The following is a 15869-nucleotide window of genomic DNA, read 5'->3' on the forward strand; positions in this document are numbered from 1 at the left end:
ACAGGGCCGTATGTGGAGATTTGTCTTGAATGAAAACAAGACATTTAAAGAATAAATAATCTGCAGATAAAGCAAATGAAAATAATCGTTAGTTGCAGCTCTACTCATTTCATTATAATATATATATATAACTAATTAACATTATATTCTGAACTCTGATTGTAAAAGACTTTGCATTTACGTGTTTTTTTACGTGACAACAGCAACGGGGCAGTTTAGCAAAACAAGCTGCAGGAGAAACACGATGAGTTACATTATAGATTTATGAACAATATATTAACAATATAAAACTCAGAAGCAGCTAGTAATAAACTCTATCTTCTACAGCCTACATGTAAGTGCAGGTTGTTTTACTTACGGACTAGTGCGGAAAAACAAATCTAGTCTTTTTATATCTGTACAAAACTGCTTACGTTGCCAGGTTGTGTGTATTCAAAGGAAAACACAAGAAACTACTGAAGCGGTGACGAGTTGAAAACACCAGCAGCCTCTTCGTGGATGTCGAAGGAGAAATAAAATCATTTGTCTTCACTGGATTGTCTCTTACAGGATTCAGTGGAGGAGTCGCGTTGGCTCTACAGCACGAGGGCCCTGGAGGTGGAGCCGGAGGACGTGTAGGGGTTCAGGTACTGACGGGCCGCCTCGGTCATGATCAGCTGGTCCTCGGTCTTCCCATAAACCACCGCTTCCCACTCGCTCACCTGCAGAGAGGAAGAGTGATTATTACAAAGAAAGAAGAAGGGTTTCCACGAGTTAAAGCTTTTTAAAACCTCAGAATTTAAGTTAATGCTCATTTGAATTTTGGGGTCAAACTGGCAGAAGTATGAGAAAAAGAAAGAATTTCTTTAGATGGTTTATTTATGCACATGTTTAAACATGAAGTGGTAATAAATAACAGCAATGAATATTAAGGTTAGAAAAATAAATGAATAATAATAATACATTCTTATTGATTAGTTGCAGTTTACACAACATTACTTTTAAGACGTATAAAATCTTATTTAAGATAATTTCAGACCTTTTTAGGTCTAAAGTTTAGAATATAAGACTTTTTAATGACGTAAATCCTGAAATTGAAATCAAATGTAGTGATTTTTAAGACCCTAGAGAGAAAATGTAACTCTTTCTGCAGCTTCACGTTTGAAAACAACTTGACAATATGAAGATATTTCTGTCTCTATACAATTCACATGTAACATCTGATAAAGTAATCAAACTAATGGACAATGCATTAAACTGTGTCCCTGTCACACTTCAGAGATATTTGTCATGCCCTCAAAACACCAACAATATTTAAAACATTTTCCACGACCTTAAATTCTGAAAGTGTAATTAAAGGCTTTTTAAGGATCCTTGTGAGAACATATTTAAAACATGTATTCTGCTCCTCACGTACCTGCACAGCGCCGTGTTTCGGTGCTTTGTGGGAGGCAAGAAGCTTCTTCATGCGGGGGCTGGTGAAGCGAGGATGATGAACTAACGGCGTCTCCTCTCGCTCAGAAGCCAACGAGCCGCACGTCTCCTGCTCGGGGATCAGCGAGGAGCCCGTCAGCAGACTCTCCTCCTGCACGGTGGAAACATTGGGATGAAGTTAAAACGGTTATTTAAAGGTTGCAGCTCTTCGTCTTCACACATCAGTGTAAGCGGCTGAAGTATTGTTGCAGGATCTGAAGCCGTTTGGTGACTGACTTGTGTGTTGTTGAGCTGCTCGTGGAAGAGTTGGACGTTCAGGCAGTCTTTCCCCCATGGGTCCAACACCAGAGACTTACGCACCTTCCTGGCTGGTCCATCGATCTGAAACCAAAGGAGCAGGACACACACATTTACTTTGTTGTAATAGCAGAGAGCAGGCGTGTTGTAGAACAAGCTGCACATACATTATGTTTCCACGCTCTGTAGTCCGGCTGCACGTCCGCTCTGTTAAAGATGTCCGCTCCGGTCTCCTGCTTCAGAACTTCTCGAATGTCTTCTTCTAGAAATGCCAACGACTGTGGCTGAAGACAAACACGCATAAATACACCATCATGTAGCCATGTACTGTACAAAGTGGGAAAACAAACATTTCACTTCTTACCTCCATCTTCAGAGGCCCATGCATCTTCTCCTGGGCAGCCAGAGCGTTTTTGAAGGGAGTCGGTGTCCTCGGGGTTTGAATCATGACAGATTTACGGAATTTGGGGGTCCGAGAGCTAGAAAGTTAGAAAACATGACAATCTGATTATCTGAGGAACATTCACCCGAAGCTCAGCAGGCTCGTCCTATTGTGGGATTTATAATACTGTCACATATTTATTTACCCATCATTCTCCTTCTGGTGCTTCGGTGTGGTTTCTTTGTGCAGCGGCGTGTTGAGGAGACACCTCTGGCTGCACACAGGCGTCGAGGTGAGAGCGGGGTTATCCAGGTTCAGATGCTCCGTCCCCTGATATGTTGCAGAACTGGGGAAACAGACGACACGTATTAGCCACGTGACTAAAGCAGTGTTCAGAAACAAATACGTTTAAAGTTTAAAATGGTCAACGAGAAGTTTGTGTGACGCTGATTCTGAAGAGTATGAAAAGTTATTGTAGCGTCTGTGGGCTCCTGACATCCATAATAAACATCTGCAATCATTTTAAAATTACAGTGTGTAGAAACAGATGTAGATGATGGAGCTACAACGTTAGCATAGCCCTGATCAACCAAACTCCATCCAGAAAACAAGCATTTTAAGAGATGCTTGCTTGTCATCTAGCAGACCTGACAGCAGGAACTCAGACGGGTTACAAATCAGCATCCTGGAGTTATTTCTGCTTCCTTTTGATCCTTTTATTGTGATTAAATCACAGCTAAATCTTTGTGTTTGGTGTGAACGCAGCGTAATGCAACCTCAGTACATCAACGCTACGAGGACGGAGTCCGTGGAGGATGTATTTACCCGTGATGGGGTGAACGGCAGTGACTTCGTTGGCGTTTTCTTAGGAGAATTTGAGATATTTTCCAGGAAGGAGGAGCAGCTCCTGTCCCCGGACGGAGACGGTTCCCCCCTCTCTCTCCGCCTCCTCCTCCCAGCAGAGGTCTGGGTGGGTTTGGAAGAGTTGATGGGAGTCAGACCGAATGAAGCACAGTTCTTGTCTCGACCAGAGACGGCAGGCGGAGTGTTGACGGTGAAGCCCATTGAGTTGTCAGCCGTCCTCTCTTGCAGGAGAGTCGTGTAGCCGGCCTGGTTGTGCCGAGGCGGCGTCGCCGTCTCCGACAAGTCAAAGCTGACCGCATCGCCCCAAGCAACGGGATCCTGCAGAGCGAAGCACATCTACAGCAGATCTTTAATACAATCACTGAACTATAGGCCGGACACTACGACTTATCATCGGAGAGAATATCTGTTTACTCATCGTTATCAAATGTGACCTTTGAGAAACTGCTAAACATTATGGAATGAAAGAGGAAAACATGCACTTAAATAAACATTTGGCACAGAGGGTCATTTCATTTATTGTTTTTTATTTTATTTATGTTTTATTTATTTAGGATATTGAATAAATCCAAAGTCTGAATATTCTGAAGAGTTCGAACGTTGCTGCTCTTTGAAAGGTGAACTTGTAATTTATGCTCTTATATTATCATTACATCAGTAGCATTAAATGTTCTTAAAATGACAATAATTTATTTTATTGCAATGAATTCTGGCACGATAAGTCGTCCATCACAAGCGGTGACCTTCTGAAACATGTTAGTTCTCTGCTCCTTCCTTTACTCACCGAGTCGATGAGCTCCATGGTTTCTGCAAACTCGGGGATGGTCTGCAGAGTGGAGAGCACGGTGCTGGCCTCCACAGACAGGAACTTGCTGGGGGAGACAGGAAGCTGTGGTGGGGGTCCTTGGGGGATCTCGGGGCCCCTCCAGGGCCTACTCTCCGCCTGCTCCTCCAGGCTGCTGCTACTCGTAGTCAGCGTGTCGTCTGACAAACCGTCGGACCAGGACGAGTACTGCGGGACAAGAGAAGCCCGGTGTGAGAGACTCAAAGCTGAGAGTTTGGTGGAGTGAAACCGGTTTAAATTATCTGTGATCGTAACCATCCAATCATTCAATGTGGAGACACGGACTACGTTTACATGCACTGATATTACAATATTAACATTATTCAATAAGAGTCACTTTAACAGAATATTCTCTTTCGATATTCTGAATTCAGCATCATCAGATTAAAACGCGTTGAGATTATTGTGCATGTAAACGTAAAGTGACTGAAGAACGACATGAGTGAAGTGAAATCAAGATGAAGACAGAGTCAGGGAGAGACAGAGGAGAGCGCTGTGTTCAAACTGCCTGCTGGGGGAGAGGAGGGGGGGAGGGGGTGAAGGAGCGGGTTCATGTCTCAAACGATAGTAATGTGGGGGAGGGGGGGGGGCAGCTTCAGGCCAGTCTGAATGAGTAGCGAGATGGGGAAGGTGGTTACTATAGCAACACTACAGCTACAGACACACGTTCACTCGTCTTCACACGTCCACTCGTCTTCACACGCTCACTCTTCTTCACACGCCCACTCGTCTTCACACGCCCACTCGTCTTCACACGCCCACTCGTCTTCAAGACGCTCACTCGTCTTCACACGCTCACTCGTCTTCACACGCTCACTCGTCTTCACACGCTCACTCGTCTTCACACGCTCACTCGTCTTCACACGTTCACACTGCAAAAAGACCTTTTAGTCTTAAAATCTTCTTTTTACTTGAAGCAAGAAAAAAACTCCAGAGATTAGAATTTTCCATCGAGTGTTCTTGTGCTTCACTCGGTGGAACAATTGAAATACATTGTAATATTTAATCTTATGGAGCATCAGACCAACTTGCTCAAAGTGAAGCACAAGAGTTAAAACACCTGCTGAAGAAATTCAAAACTCTCTTTATCTCACTTCCCTTTGATTTTAAGACCCAATGTTTAATTAGAGGATACATTCAATATTAAAAAGGACTGTTTGCAGTGTACATGATGCTACAAACACACGCAGGCTATGCTGACTAAGTATGCAAACACACGTTGAGAGTGTGTTCTTACACGTGGACCTCTGCACTGCATTTGTCGTTGGACTTCATTCTCTGCTGACATAAGCAGCAGCTCAAGCTCCTTAATTCTTTGCTCTCTGTCGGGATCGTCCAGGCAGGACGGCTGAAATAAACAAACGTCAGGGAGGAGAGGTCGAGAGGACCGGAGGAAAGGAAGTTAAGAAAAACAGACAAAAACAGATTTACACATAAAATATTTGAGATTTTGAATGTTAGGTGAAGATTACAGGACGTTCAAGTGTTTGATTTGAAGTCCAGAGTTAGCGATCACAAAGATAATTACACAGAAAGTCCAGAAGATAAAGAGGGTGACGAGTTGTCCCACGAACATGCAAAGAAAAACACAGAAACTCACCGATGGGAAGTCAGAAGTATCGTGAAGACCGTCCATCAAGTGTCGACTGTGAGGAGGATCGTAAGGATATCCGCTCATCTGAAACACAAAGAATCTCACTTAGATAAAAGTCAGTGAACAAACGCAACACAGAAGTGGAGCGCAGAAGAGACGTGGACCTGGTTGGCTCCCGGTGCAGGCAAGGGACTGCGATCGCAGCACAGCGGCTCTGTGGGGGTCGGAGGACACGGCCTGTGGTGGCGTCTCTTCCCTCCTGCGTGAGACGAGCTGAAAGTCTTGCTGCCGTCCTGCAGGTATCCCTCGTGCTCCACCTTCCTCCTCATCGTGGAGTTCCAGTGGTTCTTGATGGAGTTGTCCGTCCTGTCGGAGCGAAGATCGAAAATGTTTTAGCAAATTACATCTTTTCATGACTCAAACTGGAAGTGGTACGATGGGGCACCAGGGCATTGTGGGTAAATATAAAACATGTCTAGGGGAAGGGGAAATATATAACATATTACCGTCCAGGGAGAAGCTTGGAAATCTCTGCCCAGCGGTTGCCGAGGCGTCTGTGGGCATCGTAGATGATGCGGTCCTCCTCCTGCGTCCATGAAGACTTCTTCACCTCCGGGTTGAGGTGGTTGTGCCACCGCTCACGGCACTGCTTCCCAATCCTCCCCTGGAGGTGTTTGGCGATCACCGACCAGCGCTTGGGGCCGTACTTGTGTACCAAGTCAATCACCTGCACAAAGATCACCAGAGAGAAAGTTGGTGAACAATGTTATTGTTTTTATACATTCACAGCTTTTATTGAGCTTTTTTAATGAAGCTTTGAGCGTCTGTCATCATATTTTATGACGTCACCACCAAACTAAAAGAAAAATATCCTCAATTTGTCATTTGTGGGATTAAAAGTTGTATTTTATTAAATTAATTTCCTTTAAATGATTAAAACAAACACTTTTTGGATTGCAGTGGAACATTTGGTTAGAATTTTATTTTCAATAAATGTTGACTGCAGTTGATTTGAAATGTTTGGATCACAGAGTCAGAAACAATCCTCCACAGCACCACTGAATATAACTCAACTAATAATAATATAATAATATCAGTGCAGCCTCATCTGTATCTCACACTGTGCACAAAATGAGAGCTGGATTGAGGCCCTAACATGATTCCTTCACTGTGAGCTCGTACACACAAAGACGTTGCAGAAGCTTGTTTCACTGTTTCCTGTGAAGTCATCGCTGACAGCATGTTGCTGGCAGTTCTGTGTTTCTGTTCACATTTCGGAGGTATGAGACGCACCATTCTTGACATTTTTGAAGAATCGTGGTCCATTTAAGGAATGCATTGTTCATGTTCGAGAGAAGAGATCGTGCACAGAGAAGGGCTGGCTCTAAACTCGTGGCTTGGACAGTCTGTTTATTCTTAGGGATGACGTCGTGGAGCATTAAAGTATCCGCGGGAAGTACAGCTCTGAGTCCGAAGGTAAAGAAAACATTTCTTGTGTAACGGAGCTGCTCTGCCCACAGCTTCCTTCTGTCTCCATCATGTACCAGCTGTGTCATCCTGCTTTGTCTCAGCAGCCTCCCAGCTCCTCTTACCTTCTGATCCTCCTCTTTTGTCCAGGGTCCTTTCACCAGCTCTGGGTTGAGCACCTTCTGCCAGCGGTGCTGACACTGGCCATCTGTCCTCCCCTGTGACAAAGCAGCTCATTACAGCAGTGACACCTACCCGCTCTGTTCAAACCCTTCAAATAACAATATAATAACAACCGATAATATAATGTGTTAGAATACGACTCTGAAACAAACTGCTGAAAGATGCGACGAGAGGAAAGCTGAATATATTTTATAGACTTCGCACTAATAAATGTTAATTATACATGTTAATAAGATAATTGTCCTATATAATAGTCCTCTTGAGGACCGATGTTAATAATGAGATCACTAAATGTTGGTCATTACAACAGAAAGATGGACCAACATGCATAAAGCAGTAAAACACAACTTAATATTCAAATAGTTTTGTTCCTGGATCTTACGACACATTACATCACACTTACTGGAAAAAAGTTAGAGATTAGTTTCCAGGAGTCAGGTCCATGCTGCTCCACAAGCTTTTTCAGCTTTTCATCCTGAGACGAGAAAGAAAGAAATGTGATGGTATTAAAACAGCATTAAGATGTGTTCACAGTCAAACACGTTTATTTATCAGATGGAATCTCACGCAGCACAAAGTCTACATGAGACTACAAACCCCTGAAGTCCAGACCTCAAACTCACCTCATCTCGCGACCACTTCACTTTGCACAGCGTCTTTTTATCTTTGCTCCTGTCTTTGCTCTCGGGGTCTGTGGAGTGAAGATCTTCATCCTCGTCGTTGCTACACACAGAAGATGTGATTAGTGCCGGAACAATAGAGCCGAAACCTTTCTGTACAAGTTCAAAGACCATCCATCGTCTACCGCTTATCCGGGGTCGGGTCGCGGGGGCAGCAGCTCTAGTAAGGAACCCCACTCTTCCCTTCTCCGGGCCACATCCTCCAGCTCCGACTGGGGGATCCTGAGGCGTTCCCAGGCCAGTGAGGAGATATAATCTCTCCACCGAGTCCTGGGTCTTCCCTGGGGTCTCCTCCCAGCTGGACGTGCCTGGAACACCTCCCTAGGGAGGCGCCCAGGTGGCATCCTTACTAGATGCCCGAACCACCTCAACTGGCTCCTTTCAACGTAAAAGGAGCAGCGGCTCTACTCCAAGTCTTTCACTGATGGCTGAGCTTCTCACCCTATCGCTAAGGGAGACGCTTGTACCCGTGATCTCGTTCTTTCGGTCATGACCCAGCCTTCATGACCATAGGTGAGGGTAGGAACGAAGATCGACCTGTAGATTGAGAGCTTTGCCTTCTGGCTCAGCTCTCTTTTCGTCATAACGGTGCGGTAAAGCGACTGCAGTACCGCCCCCACTGCTCCGATTCTCCGGCCAATCTCTCGCTCCATCGTCCCCTCACTTGCGAACAAGACCCCGAGGTACTTGAACTCCTTCACTTGGGGTAAAGGCTCATTCCCTACCCGGAGTAGGCAATCCACCGGTTTCCTGCTGAGAGCCATGGACTCAGATTTTGAGGTGCTGATCCTCATCCCAACCGCTTCACACTCGGCTGTGAACCGATCCAGTGACTGCTGAAGGTCACAGACCGATGATGCCATAAGGACCACATCATCTGCAAAGAGCAGCGATGAGATCCTCAGGTCATCGAACTGCAACCCCTCTCCTCCACGACTACGCCTCGATATCCTGTCCATGAAAATCACGAACAGGAATGGGGATAAAGCGCAGCCCTGGCGGAGACCAACATTCACTGGGAACGAGTCCGACTTACTGCCGAGTATCCGGACACAACTCTTGCTTTGGGCGTACAGGGATTGGATGGCCCTCAGAAGTGACCCCCTCACCGCATACTCCCGCAGCACCTCCCACAGTATCACCCGGGGGACCCGGTCATACGCCTTCTCCAGATCCACAAAACACATGTAGACCGGATGGGCGTACTCCCAGGCCCCCTCCAGGATCCTTGCGAGAGTAAAGAGTTGGTCTGTTGTTCCACGACCATGACTGAATCCGCATTGTTCCTCTTCAATCAGAGGTTCGACTACCGGCCGAACCCTCCTTTCCAGTACCTTGGAGTAGACTTTACCAGGGAGGCTGAGAAGTGTGATACCCCTGTAGTTGGCACACACTCTCTGGTCCCCCTTTTTGAATAGAGGAACCACCATCTGACACCCCCTAGGCACGGTCCCAGACTTCCATGTAATGTTGACGAGGCGTGTCAACCAAGACAGCCCCTCAACACCCAAAACCTTCAGCATTTCTGGACGAATCTCATCAACCCCTGCGGCTTTGCCACTGTGGAGTTGTTTGACTACCTCAGTGACTTCCATCAGGGAAATTGACGATGATTCCCCCATCAGCTTCCAGCTCTGCCTCTACCATAGAGTTGTTAGTCGGATTCAGGAGTTCCTCAAAGTGCTCCTTCCACCGGCCGATAACCTTCACAGTCGAAGTCAGCAGGGTCCCACCCTTGCTGTACACAGCTTGGATGGTTCCTCGCTTCCCCCTCCTGAGGTGCCGGATGGTTTTCTAGAAGCACCTTGGTGCCGACCGAAAGTCCTTCTCCATAGCTTCTCCGAACTTCTCCCACACCCAATGCTTTGCCTCTGACACGGCAGAGGCTGCCGCCCTTCTAGTCCTTTGGTACCCTGCAACTGTTTCCGGAGTCCTCCCGGATAACATAACCCGGAAGGACTCCTTCTTCAGTCGGACGGCTTCCCTGACCACCGGGGTCCACCACGGTGTTCGAGGGTTACCGCCCCTTGAGGCACCTAAGACCTTGAGACCACAGCTCACCACCGCAGCTTCAGCAATAGAGGTTTTGAACATCGCCCACTCAGGTTCGATGCCCCCAACCTCCACAGGGATGTCTGAAAAGCTCTGCCGGAGGTGTGAGCTGAAGATCCCCATGACAGGGGCTTCCTCCAGACGTTCCCAGTTCACCCGCACGACCCGTTTGGGTTTACCAGGTCTGTCTAGAGTCTTCCCCCACCCCTTGATCCAACTCACCACCAGATGGTGATCAGTCGACAGCTCCGCCCCTCTCTTCACCCGAGTGTCCAAAACATGCTCAGATCAGATGATAAGATTACGAAATCGATCATTGACCTTTGGCCTAGGGTGCTCTGGTACCACGTGCACTTATGAGCATCCTTATGTTCGAACATGGTGTTTGTTATGGCCATTCCATGACTAGCACAGGAGTCCAACAACAAACGACCGTTCGGATTTAGATCAGGGAGGCCCTTCCTCCCAAATCACGCCTCTCGAGGTGTCTCCATCGTTTCCCACGTGTGCGTTGTAGTCTCCCAGCAAGACTATGGAGTCCCCTACTGGAGCTCCGTACAGGTCTCCATTCAGGGTCTCCAAGAAGGCCGAATACTCAGAACTGCGGTTTGGGGCATAGGCACAAACAACAGTCAGAGTTTTCCCCCCCATAACCCGAAGGCGTAGGGAGACGATCCTCTCATCCACTGGGGTAAACTCCAACGTTGCGGCGCTCAGCCGGGGGCTAGTGAGTATTCCCACCCCTGTCCGACGCCTCACACCTTGGGCAACTCCGGAGAAGAATAGAGTCCAACCCCTATCCAGGAGTACGGTTCCAGAGCCAAGGCTGTGCGTAGAGGTAAGCCCCACCAGATCCAACTGGTAGTGCTCCACCTCCCGCACTAGTTCCGGCTCCTTCCCCCACAGAGGTGACGTTCCACGTCCCCAGAGCCAGCCTCTGCTACCCGGGTCTAGTCCGTCGAGGTCCCTGACCATCACTGCCACCCGTGTGACAGTGCACCCGACCCCAGCGGTTTTTCCCATTAGTGGTGGGCCCACAGGTTGGGTGGATGGGAGGCACCACGTAGCTTCTTCGGGCTGTGCCCGACCGGGCTCCGTGGCAAAACCGGCCACCAGACGGGGGCCCGGGCTTCCTCCGGGCAGGGTCTCTCCCTTCCCTTTTTTTCATGAAGTCGTTTTGAACCATTCTTAGTCTGGCCACTCGCCTGAGACCAATGTTCCTTGGGAGACCCTACCAGGAGCACTAGGCTCCAGACAACACAGCTCTCAGGTTCATAGGGACACACAAACCTCTCCACCATGATAAGGTGATGGTTCCCAGAGAGTTCAAAGACCGTTAGCAGGAAATGTGACGTGAATTTGGGATCAAAATCGGAGTTTCCATCAGTACCTGATGTACTAGAGCAGTCAAACAATATACGTTTACATTGAAAGCAGAACTTCAATTAGTCGATCGAAAGAAAACTAATCCTTAACTATTTTCATAATCGATTAATCGTCTTTAAAGTCCGTTTTCAGCCTCAAATACGGAGATTTGTAGATTTTCTCTTTATTATATTATAGTAAAGTGAATATCTTTGGGTTTGGACAGAACAAGACATTTAAACGTCACGTTGGACTTTGAGAAACTGGGACGGACATTTTCCCCTATTTTCTGACATTTTATACAACAAACCTTTGATCGATTAATCTAGAAAACAATCTGCAGATTAGTGGATATTTAAAACGATCTTTATTTGCAGCCTGAGGCTCCAATACGAGACATAGTAACAGCGTGAGAGCACAACAGAGTTTTGACTTTAGAGAAACAACCTGTACTGTAACACGACTGCAGACAGGAGCACAGAATTCCTCTCTCATGACTCCAGAAGTTGGCAGGTTGCTCTGCACGTCTGTGTTCCCATAAACCTTGCTGCTGCTGGGCAACTCTCTCCTTGTGGTAGTGGAGGAGAGTTTAATAAATGGAGGAGAAATAAAGTCATCTGCTCCTATAAAGCAGACCTTAACCATGATGCATGCTCTTATCCACACACGACATGGTCTCGTATAATCAGGCTGTGCATGAAGGTCTTCTTCAGTGTGCAGACTGGATCATGGAAATTTAATTTTGGCCCGATTCCTCACAAGAGCAGAGAGAAGTGGGGAAGTGAGTCTGGACCTATGGCTGAACAGGAAGGAGGGGAGTGAGAGGCAATCCCACATCAACAGGCTCTTTCACCTCCAGAGGTGTGTGAGAGAGTGTGTGTTTGAGAGTGTGTGTGGAGAGATGGAGGAGGCGGTGCGCAGCCTGGGGTGTGGTCAGGGGAATGGTCCTAACGGTCCAGTTGTTCAAAAAGTTTCAAAAACAGGACTTATGTAACCTCTACGCACTCAGAGTAACATCATAATATGAAAATATGTAAAAGAAACAATCATCGTCTGAATGCCTCAGAAACCGGAAAACAAATAGATACCAACATACCAAACATTTGTCAGATCGGACGGAAACTAATGTTTATTTTCTAAATAAATCGATTACGTATAAAGTAGTTTTATGTGCAAAAATGTGTTTAAAGTCTGTTTTCAGCCTCAATATGAAGATGTTCTGCTTTTCTCTGTTTTGTATCCTATTAAAGTGAATATCTTTGTGTTTTGAACAGAACAAGACTTTGAGAAACATTTGAATCAATGATAAAAATACAAAAACACAGAAAACATTTTGTGTTTCATCTTCTGATAAAAAGAAAATATCTTAGCAGTTAAAACATTTTATTTATTTAAACTAATCTCTGACTGACTTGTCTGCAGTTTGATGTTCCCATCAGACCAACAATATTATGCAGTTTATAATACTACTACTTTACAGGCTACTGGGAGAGAGAACTGTAAACTATCATATATTTATTCCGGCTACTCTTCATCAGTAATTGTTCATAAATCTCGTATGTGGACCTCGTTACACTTTGACTGTGCAGGTGCACGAGCAGAGTATGAATGTATGCATGTTGTGCTGTCAAAGATGAAACTTGCAGTGAACCTGTAGTTTCTCCTCTTGCAGAGGTGGGGTGGGGGAGATAAGGGGTGGGGTGGGGGAGATAAGGGGTGGGGTGGGGTGGGGGAGATAAGGGGAGATAAGGAGAGTGTGAGGCTGGTTGTGGGTTAGAGCAGTGCACAATATTAACACTAACTCGCAGCCAAATGCTGGGAAAATAAGCCAGTGGCTAGTGCTGAACATTTGCATCAGTCACCAGTCAGAAACACTGGTAATTTGCTGAGTGGCTGGTAAAATTTAAACATTCACTAGCCATTTTGGCTAGTTGGCGATTTTTATTTTTTCCTGGCTAGAGGTCTTATATTAGTCATAGATATGTAGGCAAATACATTTGGCAGGTGAAGTTATACAAATAATAGTATTGTTATTATTGCGTTTTTTACATTTTTTATTATTATAATTATTAATGTTGTTTTCCCACTAAGAATCCTGCAAAAAGCTACTTTAAATATTGTGTTTACCAGAGATGTGCTCAGAAAGGTTTTGGAAATAAGTCATTAAAAAGAATTAAGACATGACTAATTGACTAAAGACCAAAACGACCAATTAGTTGACTAATGGAGTGCTCAGGGGCAGCCCTTAAAGGATGCTTGGTTATGTTTTAAGATGCTGCAGTGTGGTGTTAGGGTTCCCTGTTCCCAGCAGCAGATGGCAAACAGGCTGCATTGTGTTGCTGCTGCACTCACCTGCGTGGCTTCACGGTGTCCATGACAGTTGGTGGGAGGATTCAACCTTTTCAAAGACGAACCTGTGGTTTGGCAGCTGTGTAAAATCCCACATTAATAGATGTTTATCCATAGAAATCTCTGGAAGTCATCGCTGTTGTCTTCTGCGACGCGGCAGCATCCACAGCTAGCCGTTGAGCTAACTTAATGTAACGTACAGTCCATAATATCACGCTCTCTGGGGAAGAAACTCACTGACTGTCGAGAACATCTCTCCCACAAAACGCGTCACTATGTCCTCTTATGATACTTGTTTCTAAAAAGCCCCTCTCGCAACACAAACAGCCGACATTACGCATAAGAGACGTTATTGCTTTCATTACTCGCTGCTGTTTCTGTCGCTCTTGTCTGTACTTTATGAATTTTGTCCATCCCGCCGATTCTCTGCGCAGGCGGCCTCGCTCCTGATTGGTCAGAAACGGGGCTGTGGAAAGAGGAGTCGAAGCTGATTGGTTTAGAAATTAGGAGATGCTCGTGTGTGATTGGATAGATGTGGGAGGAGGGTTAGTTTCATTGGTTGGGTTTTTGAGGAGGCGGGCGTTAACTCAGACTGTACTGTCACCTTCTGCAGCAGAATGGGTCTTTTCATTAGGGCGGTAGTGGCTCAAAGTGGGGTGCGGGGACTTTCAGGGGCCCTTCAGGGGATATCAGGGGGTTCCCAGCCCCCCACAATTTCACTGAATAATCCAGCCTCAATTTAGTCCCTGTAATGTTCAGATGTTATGTTAATAATGAATAACACATATTCATAAAATAAGATTAGTGAGGGAAAAAGTACTCAGGCTCTTTACTTAAGAAAAAGTAGAAATACATTTTGATGTAGTTCATATGGAGCCAGTTTTAGATCCTTTGTATACTACTGAGTACATTAGTTCTGCTTCATATCATTTCATATAAACAAGTTTGAGGCTGGCTTGAGGCTCAACATTCATACGAAACGTATAAATGATATGTAAAACTCTGACAGATAATAACACAATATTTCCTTTCGCTTTGACAGACAGCTCTTATATAAATCCACACAGTGCCCTCTGCATCTCCTTTAAATTGCGTTTTGCTGACACCTTGTGGACAAGCCTTCATGCCCATAAAGTGAAAATGAAAACTGAAACTGTGTTTTGTTAAGATGTTACATAACGTCCACATGGTGTAAGATACTATTCCTTTTAATTTATCACAACATCTCTGGTTTTTATTCATAATGATTATTATTCTGCGCACCATGAGCTCCAAGAATATTTCTGGTGCAAAGTGTCTGTATGACAACAAATAACACAAAACAGTTTGTCAGCACAAGCAGTTCAAACCATATTTGTTATTTTCTGTTTGTCAAAAATATGAATCCCAAAATTCTGAGACATTATCTCAAAATTGTCACGTGTTATTCATTCATTCAATCCTTTGCACAATCATTGGTCAGTTTTACACATTTATATACAAAACTATCACTTATTAAAAATTAAACGCAGCAATCATTTTAATTCAGGTGTATTGTACATATTTTTATAGTATTGTGTAATATCCATTCATTTATTTTCTTGCAGTAAAATTAGGGTTCTGTTTTACATTGTGCATGTCCTGCCTGTGTGCCTGTAGGTGGCGCTGTTTAGCTGTTCAAACTTCTAATGTTGTCATTCCTGAGTCTGTAACTGGAAGCAGCTGTATCAAGCCAACTACAACAAGACCGGAAATTACTTACTATGCTTTTAAAAATAAAAGCACGAATTATGTCACTTCAAAACAAATAATTACATTTTGTGTAAGACACGAGAAGGTTAGGAGAAATTCAGAGAATCGGTGCAATATACAATGATAATAGTCCGGTAACTGTAATTATAAAATATTGATGTAATAATTGACCTTAATCTGCAAAATAACTTAACTACGGCTGTTTTTCTCTGAGTGAATCAAGTGTTGTGGAGTAGAAGTATAAAGTAGCATAAAATGAAAATACTAAAATAAAGTACTTTAAAACTCTAATTTAATAGGCTACTTGAATAAATGTACTTTGTTACATCCCATAACATGGCTCCCTTTAGTGTTTTCTCTAGTGTTTTATTTTTAAAAAGGATAACATTCTGTAATTTACTTACAATGGTATAATTTATTTTTATGTACAACTTGGATGCAAACCTTTGGGGCCATATTCATACTTGTAAGTTTAAGTTTAAAAGGCAGTACTCCCCCTTTCACAGCAATCGTTTATAATTGTTCAACAACTTTAAGTCCCTGAAATATGTTAAAGATAAATAGAAAGGCTAAAAAATGTATACATCAATATCTCCTTAATGCTTTATTAATGTATTTTACGTGTGTTTACCTGATTGTTTCTCTGTG

At 44.6% G+C, this 15869-nt stretch overlaps 1 protein-coding gene across 1 annotated transcript; it reads right to left on the reverse strand.

Moving 5' to 3' along the window:
• Positions 1–64: 64 nt before the first annotated feature.
• Positions 65–13864, reverse strand: mybl1 (v-myb avian myeloblastosis viral oncogene homolog-like 1). The gene is given in 17 exon segments (XM_029457931.1): positions 65–701; positions 1397–1564; positions 1690–1794; positions 1878–1994; positions 2075–2189; positions 2298–2422; positions 2424–2438; positions 2918–3292; positions 3741–3968; positions 5038–5148; positions 5401–5478; positions 5559–5760; positions 5901–6121; positions 6987–7079; positions 7448–7519; positions 7668–7767; positions 13494–13864. Coding segments are annotated over 17 exon segments (2274 nt in total). The 5' UTR covers positions 13517–13864; the 3' UTR covers positions 65–575.
• Positions 13865–15869: the final 2005 nt, after the last annotated feature.

The sequence above is a fragment of the Cottoperca gobio genome, chromosome 20 (genome assembly GCF_900634415.1).
Source record: "Cottoperca gobio chromosome 20, fCotGob3.1, whole genome shotgun sequence".
Lineage (NCBI taxonomy): Eukaryota > Metazoa > Chordata > Actinopteri > Perciformes > Bovichtidae > Cottoperca > Cottoperca gobio.